This window comes from Danio aesculapii, chromosome 9, assembly GCF_903798145.1.
Source record: "Danio aesculapii chromosome 9, fDanAes4.1, whole genome shotgun sequence".
Taxonomy (NCBI): Eukaryota; Metazoa; Chordata; class Actinopteri; order Cypriniformes; family Danionidae; genus Danio; species Danio aesculapii.
In genome coordinates this window covers 24,862,939-24,878,471 of record NC_079443.1, presented here as the reverse complement: position 1 = coordinate 24,878,471, position 15,533 = coordinate 24,862,939, and the positions used below count along the sequence as shown (strand labels likewise).

Sequence of the window (15,533 nt, the reverse complement as noted above, 5' to 3'; positions counted from 1 at the left end):
AGAAGAAAAAAATTACCAGACATACTGTGAAAACATCATTTGTGAAATATATATATAAAAAATAAAATAAAATTAAAAGGGGGGCTAATAATTCAATTATATATTTTAGACATCAACAACACGTCACAAATGATCTATATAAACTTTTTGTTAAACATATTCAGCCTTTTCCACTTAACTAATGCACTTTTGGATTTTTTGGTGATTTTTTGTCAAGTTGTGTACAGTGTGTGCGCCTTTTGACAAGCCATTGCAGCATGAAACATGGATTACCTTTTTTATCCGCAAGCGATGATTTATGCCAATACAATGAGTGTATTCTTTTTGAAAACCTCATAGGGTAGTATTTGTGTTGTTTTGATGTTGCTTTTTAAGAAATGATAAATGGCAAGTCAAAACAGACTTACAGACTTACAATACAGAACTGTCATTAAAAATAGTGAGAAAATATCTTACTAATTAGGATTGGTTAGAGATCTAATGTGCTCGATTTTTGCTGAAAATACTGAACATAACCTCTAAATGCTACCTTGATCATCCATGTTTTTTGTACTCTTTAAAATAAATATCCTAATTAATTTATGTATATTTGTATTCTTTTTAAGAGCATTAGTATGCTTCTACGCACAGACCAGGAGCTCTATGTTCAACTGCTCAACATTGCAACATTCTTTGGAAACGTTTATCAGAACAATTGTTTCTGAACTGAATCTTAACTTTTTAAATGATTTAATAATTATTTATTTTTTAGAGAACTTGCATTTAAAGTCAAGTTAAATAAGGACAAACAGAGCTGCTCTCCTCACCAGCGGACACTTCTGACATCTTCAGTGCTGATGTCTGGTGTGTTAGATGGAGACGGCCACTACTGATCTGCAAAATCAGGTAACAAGGGTCCTGAGCAGAGATCAGTGGACTGGAGAGCAGCAGACCATCAGGGTTCCAGGTGCGAAACTGCAGTCGAACCGAAAGGCCCTCCAGGACCGGTGCAGGTGCTGGCAGAGACAGAAAGCTGCTGCTGGAGCTCTGAAACGTGGTGGCCACCAGCTGTGGTTCGGAGCAGGAAAAGGTCACGTTGCCCTGTGAGAGAAGAGAGAATGTCAAAGCATCAGTTTACATGCATGCAGGGAACGACCAAATGGCAGTGCAGCCTTGAGTACAAATGACCCACTTGCCAATCTTCTGCAGCTGATCACACACAAGGTAAATCAATGAATTTATTCTGATCTCAAATGACACTGCTGAGCACAAAACTGTGTAGTTTCAAGATGGAATAAAAGATCAAGTGGGCTGTACACACAGAATGCATTCTTCCATATTATTGCATTACTTTCAATAATGTTATAAAATTATTACATTGTTTTTCTGCTCTGTAAAACATTAAATTCTCCTTATGTATGCATTTAAATTACACTAGAGAAGTGGCTCCCAAAGTGGGGGTCGCGGGACAGGGGGGGGTCTGCTTCGTGATTTCCGAAAAAGCAAATTCATTTTATTAGACTAGTAGAATTAATCGATGGAAGAAAAAAAATTAACAGTTACATAAAAAACACTACGGTTACTTAGGTAACCCTCGTTCCCCAAGGGGGGAATGGAAATGCTATGTGGAAACTTCCACTATGGTGATTTCGTCAGAATCCAATCATCTGAAAGAGTATAAAAACTGGCCAATGAAATGCCAATGAGTTGGCGGCGTCAGTGTGCACAGCTGGCATCAATGACAATTAAACTTGTTATAAAAATGCTGCACATGCCCAACTGAGGCATCCTTTTGTAAGTGAAAGAACCTTTTACGACTGCCAGGGACTATCATTGTGGAGAAAGAACATAGCATTTCCCATTGCATTAATTGCTGCAAACCAATCCCGAGGACGAACGCATCTGATGATGAGCTTCTGCGTAAGCATTCTGAACTGCAGCCAGTGAAGGTAGCGGTTTAAAACGCGTAGATCTAGGATTGGCTATAGCGCACCGCTCTTTTTGGGTACGATGAAGTACAGGCTGTAAAACCCACTCTCCATCTCGGCTGGAGGGACTGGCTCAATTGCATCCTTCGCCAGGAGGACAGCAATCTCCTCTCGCAAGACAGGGCGGACACAGGACTGACCCTGGTGAAATACACAACCGTGAACTTGGGAGGCCGTTTCGCGAATTGAATCTCATAGTCGAGTTTGATCATGCGAATTAGCCATTGGGATGGGCTGGCCCTCGCTAACAAGGCAGGCAAAGCCCCCGCAAGTGGCTTTATCCGCACGATCGTTGACATACCAGCAGGCAACACAGAGTGAGTGGGCTCAACCGGGGAGTGCTGGGGTCCCACATTATAGCAGGAGGTGAGAGATTCACTCTTGCTCGCACCCAGACAGGAGCGGCGGAGCAGGTTTTGAAGCCACAGACGCGTTCCCTCGGCGAGGAGCAGTGGATGTGGATGGCTCGGCAAGGGGAGCGGCCTTACAATCCCCCCACCAATAGGTGACTCTGCCCATCGCATCCAACTGCTCCTTCACCACTGTGAACTCCTGGGTGGTACGGTACAATCATGTAATAGGCCTGGGTCGGAACCACTCTCGTGCAGCTGGGCCAGTGCCTGCACTTGGTAGCGCTGGTAGGAAGCCATAGCATTCAAGGTGGAAGCAGCCTGGCAGAAAACCTGCACGCCTTGGACGGGAGACAAGGTTAGCTCCACCAGGAAGAGGTCCCACTCCAGACATAAATTGACCACGATGGCGCGCTCGATCTGGGGGATCGTCTTGTACCCCTGGCTGCTTTGTCATCAAGGGTGGTGAGGGTGGAGGTGCACGCAGGTCGGCCAGAGAAAGGTGCCCTCCAAGACTGCCTGAACCTACTGTGCACATCCGGGAATAAGGGGACGGGAGGCTTAGAAGGTCTGGCCTTCTTACTATGCTCCACATAGCACCCATCTAGTCAGTCCGGCCACGGGGCAGGGGGATGAACCATCTCCAGACCCAAGGCCTAAGCAGCCTGGCAAAGCACGGCCAGCATATCCGCTTCTGGATCTAGTGCGGGGTGACAACTGGGGTGGGTCGCCCTTTGCAAGAGCGAGTCGCAGTCTTAGCTGTGCCATCACAATGATGGCATGCACTGCCCGCGAACACCACATTAACATGCTGGACCCCCAGACATGTTCGTGCCCATCATCCGGGGACAGGGAACCATCACATCCAGAAATGCACGGTTGGAGCGGCATCTTGAAAAAGACATGCTGCACAACCGTGTTGCTCTTTTAGGAAACTTGCTTTCTAAATACAAACCGCTCTTGGGGACAGAACCCAAAGAAGCCAGGCAAGGGAGAAGCCCAGCTCGACCGTCTGCCACCGCATGTCACACACTCTGGACCGGGAGAAGCCAGCTGCTTTCCTGTTCTCTCTCTCTCTCTCTCTCATTTAACACAGTTGGAGAAACCCTCAATGACTCTCTCAGAAGCTTCGTGAAAGGCTCTGAAGCAAAAAAGATGCCTCATCTGGGCATGTGCATTGTTTTTATAACAAGTTTAAAAGTCATTGACGCCACCTGTGCACGCTGACGCCACAAACTCATTGGCATTTCATTGGCCAGTTTTTATACTCTTTCAGATGACTGGATTCTGACAAAATTCCCACAGTGGAAGTTTCCACATAGCATTGAAGTTCCCCTCCCGATGGGGAAATGCAGATACAAAGCCATCAGCCTATTGCGACCCCTGGGGTGATTACACAAATTAAACATACATATATTAAAGACACAGCAATAGCATTAGATGCAGCAGATTGATTTTATGGCACTAGGTTAAACTTTCTTATATTAAAAAGAAATTCAAGCCACAACTTAACATGGATGATGGTCTCTAAGTGGCATTCTCCAAAATTAAATGATGAATAGATTGGTATGAGTGCCTCAAAGGTTATTGGGGGCCGCGAGTCACTGGCATTGTTATTTTGAGGGTTGCGGGTTGAATAGTTTGGGAACCCCTGCACTACAGAACAACAACTTTTGACAATGATATATTTAACACATTTTAGGTGACTTTGGCTGACATTTTGAGTAGTTAAAAATGTATTGTTTAAGAAACTATTGTATAAATAGCTATATATTATTCAATTAAAACTGCAAAACTTTTCGATAAAAGTCACTTTGTTTATATTTTCAACATCAAAGTTGTCAGAGCAGCGAAAACTATTCAATTCAATTCAATTCACCTTTATTTGTATAGCGCTTATACAATGTAGATTGTGTCAAAGCAGGTTCACATAAAAGGTCATAGTACATAGGAACAGTGTAGTTCAGTTTAGTTTAGAAAACTAGAAAGCACATAGAGTATGTATCATGAACCATAACATAAAATGCTACTTATCAGATATTTTTACAGTGTATGTAGGTGTGTATGTGTATGTGGCCGTGTTTCACCATAGTGTAATCTTCAAGTAAACAATAATTAAATATTTTCTTGTACTATTTGCATACTTTACATCCTGAATATGGCAGTGAATGCATTTTAATGATTATTTTACAAATATCTCAAACTATTTATCCATAATTATTATTGTAAATCATTATACAAATACTATACAATTATATTTAGTTTTACTGTTTATTTCACTGCAGTTTCAACGTTGATTGATATATAATAATTTTCCAAGTACTAATAAAAAAGAAAACAAGTTTGTAAAAACACTTACAATACTGCCCTAAAATACATTGCATTTAATCTTGAGAACAAAATAGAGATTCAAATCACATAAAAGTGTATTGAAGTATGTATATGAACTCATATAGAAGTCATGCCATTGCTAGAAAGTGAAAAATGAGGTACAACTGAGAATGCTGGTAACAAAAGAGATTATGACAAAAAAGAAAAGAAACCGAAAACAAGCTGAAGGGTTACAAGAGAATTGGAGAGGCTGAGAGGCAGACAGGCTAAACCCACAAAGGCAGCAGGCGGTCTGGATAAATGTCACCAGCGCAGCTCCACTGAGAGCAGCAGAAGCACAGAGAGCACATCCGCAGGACAGAAGCTCACGTAGGCGTGAAAAGGTTACTGCGGTGTGAGGTGAACACCTCATTGATCCCTGTGCCACAGGGCCGTACAGACACCAGATCAGTGAACTGAGGCCTGGCAGACCTTCTGCCTTCCTGACAGCCTGAAGCTGTGGAATCAGAACACGTGTTTGTTTTTCTGTGAGCTTCACCAATATCAGTCCTCTCTCCTCTGAACTCGCTGAGTCCTCTGAGTCATGCTGTCTTGTCTTATTGAGGAGTGTGATGTGATCATTTAAAAGATGTACTTCTAGCAGGCAGCTTTTTAGCAGCAATACAGATCTCGAATGTGACATGAAAACATGATTCGTGAAATTGCTGAGAATTGGAAAAAAGCTGATGTGTCAAACGCTGCAGTTTGTGCACAGCTTTAATGATACTTGATGATTAAAGTGGCAGAAGTTATAAGTCTGGAAATGATTGTAACACACAGGTTTGAATACCTGAGCGAACAAAAAAGCCCCTTATAAGCTGAGCTATACTTTCGCCTATAGTTACTCCACATGATTTCACTGAATTGTTGAAGCGTTTATACTTGACATGCTCCCAGATGCACTAAACCAGGCTGGTCAGCCGCATCAGCTTCTGATTTTTTGAGATAAAATTGAACACATGATGTGAGCATTATAATTGGGATCAAAAATAATAATTGGATTCAAACGGGACAAGTGCCAGAGATGCAGATGTCCTCAGAAAGATAACATTAACACCAACCAGAGGTACTTTTCCAAAACCCTGTTTAAAAAAAAAATGACCAAATGGCGAATCTCAGCTAAAAGAATGGCTACTTATTCCACACAAAAATACACCATATTTTGCTTTGTGTCTACATTACTTGAGGAAAGTGACACGCAGTCTGCACTAATGCCAGGATAAAGTGACTGCAAAAAATTGAGCAAAAGCACAAGAATGCCACAGACTGGCAATGCATGTATATGTTATGAGCTGTCTGATGGTACTGTAGGTGGAGAGATTCAAAAAAAAAAAACAATTTGACATTTTATGTGAATATTAGGCCTATTACAGTGAATATTACAGTGCTGAGTTTTTTAGCAGACCAAGAACTTATAGAATACAGTGAAGTGTTTGGTTATTAATGTTCTGACTACATGGGGAGGCTCAAAAAATGGTAGTAATATGCACTATTGCATTGCAATCCTACTGAAAATCATGATTGTAAATGGTTATATTTATGTCTAATCTCAGAAGATCAGCTCAAGCTTCATCTTTTATAAATAATTAAAATAGTGTCTGGGATGCAGCAAGTCCAGAGACTGTAGTGAACCCTATGAATTTGAAAAAAGATTCAATTTAATGTGTGAGTGATTAGAAATGGCTACTGAGAGAATTTTCTCATGCAGTTCAAATAAGTCTAGGCTTAGACCCAGTACGGATGTTCCATAATAACTGGACTCGAGGGTGTGCTGGAAGTTACTGTATATATTGTCATACTGTAGTGCGGATGATTCTTGGTCATAATTAAGGCTGCTTCGGGAAATGTGTTGACTTGCATTTGTGCTCCAATTCTAATTTTACATATATCATGAGGTGGTCATTTTACATCAGAGAATATGTAGAAGAAACTTAACCCCATTGAATAAAACCAAGACCACCTGTAGATGCGCTTACTCTAGCACTAAATTCCCTGAGCACAAACAAGTACCTTTGTATAACTAGCACTTCTTGTGTGTAATGCCTCTTCTTGTTGAATCACTAAATGCCTCCTTAACGGTAAGTAATTCTGGACAAAAGCGTCTGCTAAAAATCTGTGTGTTTTTGTATCCCAGTTCATCTAAAAAATTGTGTTTGTACCATACTTTTTTTAGTAAAGAATAATGTTGAAAGAGGGGAATCTGCCCTTTTAAGCTTTAATATTTTAAGTTAAATTGGAGTGCGTGGGATTTGAGCAGCTTTACTGGTAAAGATTTTCATTACAGTAGTGCAAAAATCACTTTTAATTCTATAGTTAAAATTTACAACAGATCGTCAACAGATAATAAATCATGTTCCACAGCCTCTGCCAAATGTGCACATGCAAATCATGTGAACATCTGGTTTTTCAGTAGCACAAATAGTAAACCAATAATAAAGTAATGCCAAGGTTGTGGGTTTAGTGTACCGACAGTGTGGCTTAGAATAAAAGCGTCTGCCAAATACATGATAAATGCATAAATGTAAATGAGAGTACTGCAGCATCACTGAGTCTTAACCCAACTGTCAAGGGCAAGTGCTTACCACACTGTATATCTGAGGCTTTCGCCGTTTTGCCAGGTCGATGATGTTCACTCCATTGTAGTACAGGTTCTCCATGCAGCCATGAAAATTGCGTCGAATGAAAGTCCCAGGTTTACCAGGCAATGGGATCCCACCGAAGCTTAGCTGTTATAGAGAAGGAATACAACAAATTAAATATAATAGTTTCTATTTGAGCACATTTATGTTGATCAAATAAATGCAGCCAAGGTTAACATATAAAGTAGCTCTTTTATTAACATGAAAACATACTGACCCCAAACTTTTATAAAAGACTTCATACATTTCATATTATATACATCCTTCACAGCCACATTTTCATTCCTTTAAAATTAACCACAAATTCTAAAATTGAATAATGTCATGAAATGGCACATTGTTGTGGTAAACAACATTGGTATTTTGGGCTGTCTTAAATGATTTGCTTCAGGTCATGCCACGACATTTCAGTGGGTTTAAGGTCAGGGCTTGACTTGGCTTTTCTAAATGTAAAATTTCCTCTAACTCAGCCATTTGCAGTTGTGGATTCAGAAGCTGCATTTTTATGCAGTTTGAGTTTTGTACATATGGACAGTTCTGCTGTCCAGCTTGGCTAGAGGGTCATTTCAAACTATTTATATGTTTAAGGTTAGATTTGTCTTTGCAAAAAAAAAAAAAAAAGTTTATTTGTTTCATAATTCTTTTTAAGAGTTTTCTTGGTTGTTTTTGGGTAACAATTTTTAAATGAATTCCTTTTGTTTTCTTTGTATGTACTGAACATCCAGTCCAGTGAAGTTCCTAGTTCCTTTAGAAAAGACACAGGTTTAAAGAAATAAATGCTAAAGTCAGACGTGAGGTGATTTAAGGGTTAGTTGTCTGTCATCATGTTCTCATCTTCATGTTATTCCAAACCCACACTACTTTTGTTCCAATTCATATAAACCGAAATAATAATTTGAATGGGTGATGGTGATATTGGGAAATTAATCTCTCAGCCAATAGGCTGACAGGAGGTTGATATAATACATGTACACAAATGAGAGACAATCGGAAAGTAAATATTTTACATGACTATTTATTAAAATATACGCTAAATGCATTGTTTCTAAAACTGTTATGTTAATTTGATATTTCACATAAACAATTCCACATAAATTTCAATTTCACATAAACAAAATAAAGATAACATTCATAATTAATGAACTAATACATATTCCTAAATTAATTTCATGTGTTTTATGTACAATACATATAAAATTAACAGAGCAACAGTTTGTTTTAATTATAGTATGGGATAGTTAGTAAATAATAAACCTTTGTGCCTCTGTTTTGTTTGTTGGTTTCATATTAAATGTAAAACAAGCCTAAAGATGTATGCTTGGTTATCAGCATATGAATAGTATTAAATAAGACAGGCACCTGCTTAATGAAAAGGTATGCTAAACTACTAAACATAATGTTACATCAATCATAGATAATAATTACAGCTGATGAATAAACAAAATAATAGAGTTCAAACCTATTTTTTTCTGTATGTTCGCGTGTCGTGTGACTTTTGCTTGAGTTCGTTTTAATGACATATGTGGTCATATTGGAAAATGAACAAGGACTGATTATTTTACTGTCAGGTGCTGGATTCAAAACTGACTGACTTGTCTTAAAAAGAAAGCATGAATGCAGGATATGGAAAACATTGGCTACACAGAAAGATTCATTCATTCATTTTCTTTTCGGCTTAGACCCTTTATTAATCTGGGACCGCCACAGTGGAATGAACCACCAACTTATCCAGCATTAGTTTTACACAGTGGATGCCTTTCCAGCTGCAACCCATTACTGGGAAACATCCATACACACTCATTCATACACATACACTAAGGACAATTAAGCTTACCCAATTCACCTATACCATATGTCTTTGGACTTGTGGGGGAAACTGGAGCACCAGGAGGAGAGATCAAAATCTATATCTATATGAATCAATTGGTTTATTCAAAAATGTATGAACAGATTTGATTACTTTATATGATAAACAGATTTTATTCACATGTAAACACTGATCATCACAAGAATGAGAATAACCTCAGTAATTCTTACAGAAGTTAAAACAGCAGATGTGACATGCAAAAATTATCCTGGTTTTTAAGCCTTCAAGAACTAAATGCCATAAATAATAATATCTGATCAGACTTTACGTGTGAATAAAGGTTCAAATTCAATTTGTTCATCAAATGAAGTGATTTTCTTTCTTCAGAAGATAACTTATAGATCAAGCCACTCAGTTCAAATATACTCAGTGGAGAAACAAAGAATTCTCCGATTTGATTAAAACATTGTTAATATACATTCTGAAGCGTACAACAGATGTATGGGTTTAGAATGGCATGAGACATGTCAGAAATGACAGAACTTTCTGAACTAACCTTTTTTAAAAATATAAATGAACAAAAAAATGAAGTGATTGGGAGGCACAAGAAGGATCCTTCAGTGTGGTGAGGTAGATAAAGGTCAGTGTGTGGCCAGCCGGTCATCGTCTCAGTGGCAGTCGTGCTCTGTCATACCATTCTAGGATCTGGAAGGACACCTTGTACTTCTCATTTATAGAGTCATGGCATCTCTTATAGGTGAGCTGAAGCGCTGTCTTTATAGTGCTATTAACTTCAGCTGCTCCTCATCAGCTGTGCTCCAGTTACCCTTTGACTCCAATTGTACGTCTGGCTCTGGGACAGTGACTGGAGAAACACTGAGGAGAGGCGGATTCTCCATCACAGTGGATTTATGAACTACATTTTTCCTTCAGTGATCAATAATATATTTTCTTGTGGTAACCTGGCACCACATGGGCATTAAAAATCTTTTTCTATGGCTTCCTGAAAGCTAAATATGCCTGTGATAGAAGCTTATTTTTTTCTGGCTAGTTGGCAATTTAACTCAAACATATGTTGGATAAAGATCTTATTTTTTACTACACTCTATTAAAAGACCAATTATACACTCAGTTACTTATTCAAACTCTCTTCAGAATACAGAGACACTGTAAATTTTAAATAAGTAGGTTTAATATACACTAATGTTTGGGGTCAATAAGTTTTTCCTTTGAATAAATTTGTAACTTTTATGAAGCATGGCTGCATTACCAATGAATCAACCAGAATTGTTTAACTACTATAATGACCATAGCAGTCGTTCTAATCATTCACATAAGACTGTACATTAGAAGCTTCTATTGAGATTACAGAATTAAGCTGTGAATGTCTGTCATCATATTTTATCATTTTATAAGGGTAGTTTTATTAAGTTATTAAATTACAACATTGTAAAAAGTCAAATTAACTGCTTCTGACATACTTTTTTAATTAAATTGCTCATAATGTTGACAATTATAATTAAACTTTTACATAATAATATATTCTTAATACAGTAACTCTCATGAAATGTATTACAATTAATTTTTAATAAATGTAACAACTTTTTATTCATTAAAGACTCAAAACTCTTGAGTTTCCTCGAAATGTTAAGTACAACTGTTTTCAACACTGACAATAAGAATTATTTTTGCGCATTAAACACATATAACAAGATTATTTCTGAAGCATCATTTCACAACGTTTATTATATAGATACATTCTAATGATCTGACAAACTTTCTTGTACACCATTTATGCCACACATACCCCACAGGTGCAGACATTGCCACGTCAACCGCTTATCTTTTTGAAGACCAACCTCATAGTCGACCTCTAGAGAGTCTCCGTCCCCCTTGGTCCTGAAGTGCTGAGTGTGTCTGTCCAAAGTGAAATTGACCTGCTTATTAAATCGTTCGATCAGGACGGAGTGCCAGTGCAGATCATCCAGAAGACTGCCCAGGGTGACCACCATACGGGCACTGCTGGATCTCACCCTGCTGTCATCTGACAATCACAAGAGATTTCAAATGAGCCATTAGCTATTGATCATGCAGAACTTCAAGTCATTACCTTACGCTACCAGTCAAAACTCTGGGTTTGTATGATTTTAATATGTATTTCCAAACAGAATTTTATGCTTACCAAGGTTACACTGGTCTGGCTAGTAATAAGCAGAAATAAAATGTTGCTATTTAAATTTTCTATCTTAACTTATTATGAAATACAATATATTCCTGTGATGACATTCAGATTTTAGCATTATTACTCCAGTCTTCAGTCTCATAAAATAGTTCAGAAATAATTCTAACAGACAGAGGTGATGCTTACAGTGTCAGTTTAAAACTAGATTAAAGACACATCTCTTTGCATTAGCATAAACATAAAACACAAATGCTTTTGAAATTCAAATCCTCTAAAGGATTGTTAGTCTGCATTATTTAGGGCAACCGGAGCCAGGAACAATTCCCAAAAGACATTATAATTTAAATGGCATCTGCACTTATGTTAGTCTGTTATTATTATTCCCAATGTTTCCATAATCCTGGACCAGGCCGTATCCAAAGCAGCTGCTGTGGTGGTCATGGAGGAGAGGAGAGCATGAGAGTGATTCCTGTAAGACCCCAGTGACAGATGAGTCTTCGCATTGATTCTGAAGGGCCAGCCTGTACACCAGCCGGTGACCTACTCACTCCTGCAGCTTCTCCACGATGGACATCCAGCATTCTCCAGCCTCCGGCGCCTAGACTGTAGCTCTGCACAAGAAGTTTGGCCATAGGAGAAATGGTCGTGGCCAACTGAGCCTGGTTTCTCTCAAGTTATTTTTTCCTTTACTTTCGTCAATTGGTGAAGTTTGCTCCTCGCCACTGTTGCCACTGGCTTGCATGGTTCGGGACTTGTGGAGCTGCGCATCGATGGATTTGCTCTTCAGTGTTTGGACTCTCAGCAGTGGAAATTAAACCCCACTGAACTGAACTGAACTGAACTAAACTGAACTTAAACTCTGAAAACTCGACTTACACAGTTTCAATTTACTATAATCTTCTATGTTAAGCTGCTCTGAAAATGCGCTATAGAAATACAGATGAGTTGAATTGAATTGATTTCCCAGTGTTGGGTTGCAGCTAGAAGGGCATCCACTACGTAAAAACGTGCTGGATAAATTGGCGGTTCAATTCGCTGTGGTGAGCCCGGATCAATAAAGGGACTAAGCCAAAAAGAAAATGAATGAATTGAATTGAATTACAGTGGTGGAAAGAGTACTGATGAATCATTGTCAAGTAAAAGTACCATTACGTGCCAAAATATGTAGTGCAAGTAGAGTAGCAGTATCTGAGTAAAAAGTAGCCCTTCAGAGTACTCAAGAGTAGTGACTAGTGAGCATTACTGAGTTACTAAGGTGCTTCTAAATGTAAATTCAATTATTTGCCATTCATAGATTACAAATTTAAAATGTGAGAGTAAATTAATGTGAGAAGACTTTTAATTAATATTTGCACCTATATTAAGCCGACAGAAAGCAAGTTGATGCATTTACATGCAGAGCAAAGTCTGTGTAACCTAAGTGACAAAAGTCTAGCTGTGACGATATGTTCACACTCAAGATATGCACTTTCAAGCCTGACTAACAAGATACGAGTGTCCTGCAGTTGGTGCCACAAACCAAGCTTATGCAAAACTGATAGAATATAATACATTTGTGCATTTATTTGAAAACTGAGTGTTTTATAATGCATTTAGTTATTGTTTAAGGTCATTTGGCAATTATCTTAACAACAGTGGCATGCAGTGGCAACAGTCTTTCGTCATAGCGTGTAACAATTTTGTAACTTTTTGGATACTTTTAAAGCTTCCAAATTGTACATCATTGCTGCATTTATAAAGTGACTGTGTTTTGAGGTCAGCCTGTGTAATGCAATTTTTCTATGTGCAATATGATTGTACTGGAAATGCAGGACTAATTATTCGACTTAGCCGATCACTGTAGACAAAAAACTAATACAGTATATAAAGTAGTGACTGCAGGTTGAATAAACATTGCATAGTAAAAGTACCAATACGGCACTAAAAATTTACTCGATTCAAAAATCTGCTCGATTACAGTAATTTGAATATTTGTTATCATTACTTTACACCCCCAGGTGCTTAAAATATTGTGGAATTTTTTGGATCTCTTTAAATGACGTATTAACTCAATTACTTGCTCAATAAACAATTAAGTGATATGTAGACATTTAAAAGTAACTTTAAACAAAGACTTTTTACAAGGCAGCACATTAATATATTCCATGAATTCCATTACAGCATTTTTTGATTCATGGCCACAATGGAAAAACAACATAACATCCACTACAAAGCAACTATGATTAAATATATGAATATTTCAGCCCTCTGAAGTTGCTGGTTTCTCCCAGTACTGTAACTCACCCAGGTTTAGATGCAAGGCCAGCCTGCCACGATGAAGCTCCAGAGTGATATAATCTCCTCGCTGGCCTTCTCCATGCAGTAAAACACCTTCTGCCTGTCGACTCTTAAATCGCAGCGATATAACATCTTTCACTGTGCTCATAGACTTCTGGTTGAATCGGTAAAGCAAAGAGCTTCTGCCATCAAAATCAGCCACATACGATCCTATGGACAGATGAGAGTTTTTTTATTATTATTGAACACCCACTGGATGTTTCTTTTTTACAATTCAATCCAAATTAAACCAAAACAACTTTACAGTGTACAACAAAGCAAAAAAAGTAATTGGATATTTAAAAAAGTAATTTATGTAACCAAAGGTTGGAACACACTACAATATATGACTTTTTTCAATCTGGACCTTTTAAACAGCAGGCATCACACACAAAACAGCTGAAAATCAAATGCTATCATCTTTTCAAGCTGTTCTGAACACAACAATCTCACGAAGAAACATGCTGTATGCTTCATTGCTAGGAGACGCATGGCAAATGAAAATAATATGTTTTATAATTGGCTCAAAAAACCAAACATGCTTGACATTCTCTTACTGAATCAATCTTTTTTGCATTCAGTGACCATCACACACTATACATTTTCCTATAGATCTGTCATCTCAGAAATACTATCTGCAGACTGGCTCTGACTTTTGACAGAAAATCTGTTCAGCAGACATGTACTTCAACCTTAAACTGGAGTTTTAGTCTTTTTTTGGGGGGGCTTAATCCTTTTGTGGTCTTAGAATTCTGTATATTCTGTTTGTACTTCAGGTCAAAAATGACCCGCCTTTAAGCCGCCTTAACTTTTAAAATTGTATTTTAATTCTCAATCTATTTTTCACAGTAAAACAACCTCATCATCCTTTCAATCCTTTTCCTTCGGCATTAGTTCATTCAGTTCACCTATATTGCATGTCTTTGGGCTGTGGGGGAAACCGGAGGACCCAGAGGAAACCCACACCAACACGGGGAGAACATGCAAACTCCACACAGAAATGCCAACTGGCTCAGCTGAGGCTCAAATCAGCAACCTTCATGCTGAGAGGCCACAGTGCTAACCATCGTGTCACCCACAACCTCATCGTTCAACACAAATTCTTTGAATGCTGTCCCTTGTCAGTGTGCAGTCTTTCATTTACAGTATGGCACCACTCGTTTTTGATCAAAGTCCATATTTTCACTTTCTAATGCTAAAGGCATTTCTAATGCTAATGCTGCATAGGTGTAAAATGTTTTTTTTTTAACAAACGAGAGTATTCATAATACTGTGTAAACTATTCATACTTTAACATAGGTTAAAGCAGCTCATTGTATATGTGTGAGGCATGGATGTGTGTTGAACTCTGCATGTGTGTGTCAGTACTTGTTGTGGTGTAAAAATAGTTTTAAGTCAAAGACAATCGAGGTTCATTAAATGTGTACAACCTTCATAAAAACATGAAAATAGTAAATGGCTGATTCTTGTATAATACTAGGGTCATTTTAGAAAATCACATTTCAAAATAAAATATTTTTAAAAAACATCAGTTTTTTCCTGCTGTTAAAATGGTCAATTGTCATTTTTGACCCATAATTCAACAGGAGGGTTAAATTATGAATATATAAAAATAACTTAAATACTGGCAGGCAAATAAAGAGACTTGTATTTCTACAGTATTAACAGGAGAAATGTTCTCTGTTAATGGGGCTCAACAGCTCAAAGCACAGCCAATCAAGTTCAACTCAGCCAATCAAGCGTTCCACTAATGTTTAAATCTAATGTCTGAACGCCATAACGTCATAATATCAAATGTTGCAGATATTCAATTCTATACCACATTCTAACTGAATTGTAAATTTAATGTTAATTTTCAGGGTTCTAAGATATCTAAAAAAAAGTCTGAATTTCTCCAGCTCC

At 38.0% G+C, this 15,533-nt stretch overlaps 1 protein-coding gene across 1 annotated transcript in view; it reads right to left on the bottom strand.

Annotated features, from left to right (window-relative positions):
* The window catches only part of cntnap5a (contactin associated protein family member 5a), a 112,498-nt gene that overhangs the window by 40,822 nt on the left and 56,143 nt on the right, over positions 1 to 15,533 (bottom strand). The window contains exons 5-8 of the mRNA XM_056465263.1: positions 13,599 to 13,802; positions 10,993 to 11,177; positions 7,270 to 7,413; positions 807 to 1,080 (exon numbers count right to left, since the gene is read on the bottom strand). Of these exons, the coding sequence (XP_056321238.1) occupies positions 807 to 1,080; positions 7,270 to 7,413; positions 10,993 to 11,177; positions 13,599 to 13,802 (807 nt within the window). The remainder of the gene's footprint in view (positions 1 to 806; positions 1,081 to 7,269; positions 7,414 to 10,992; positions 11,178 to 13,598; positions 13,803 to 15,533) is intronic.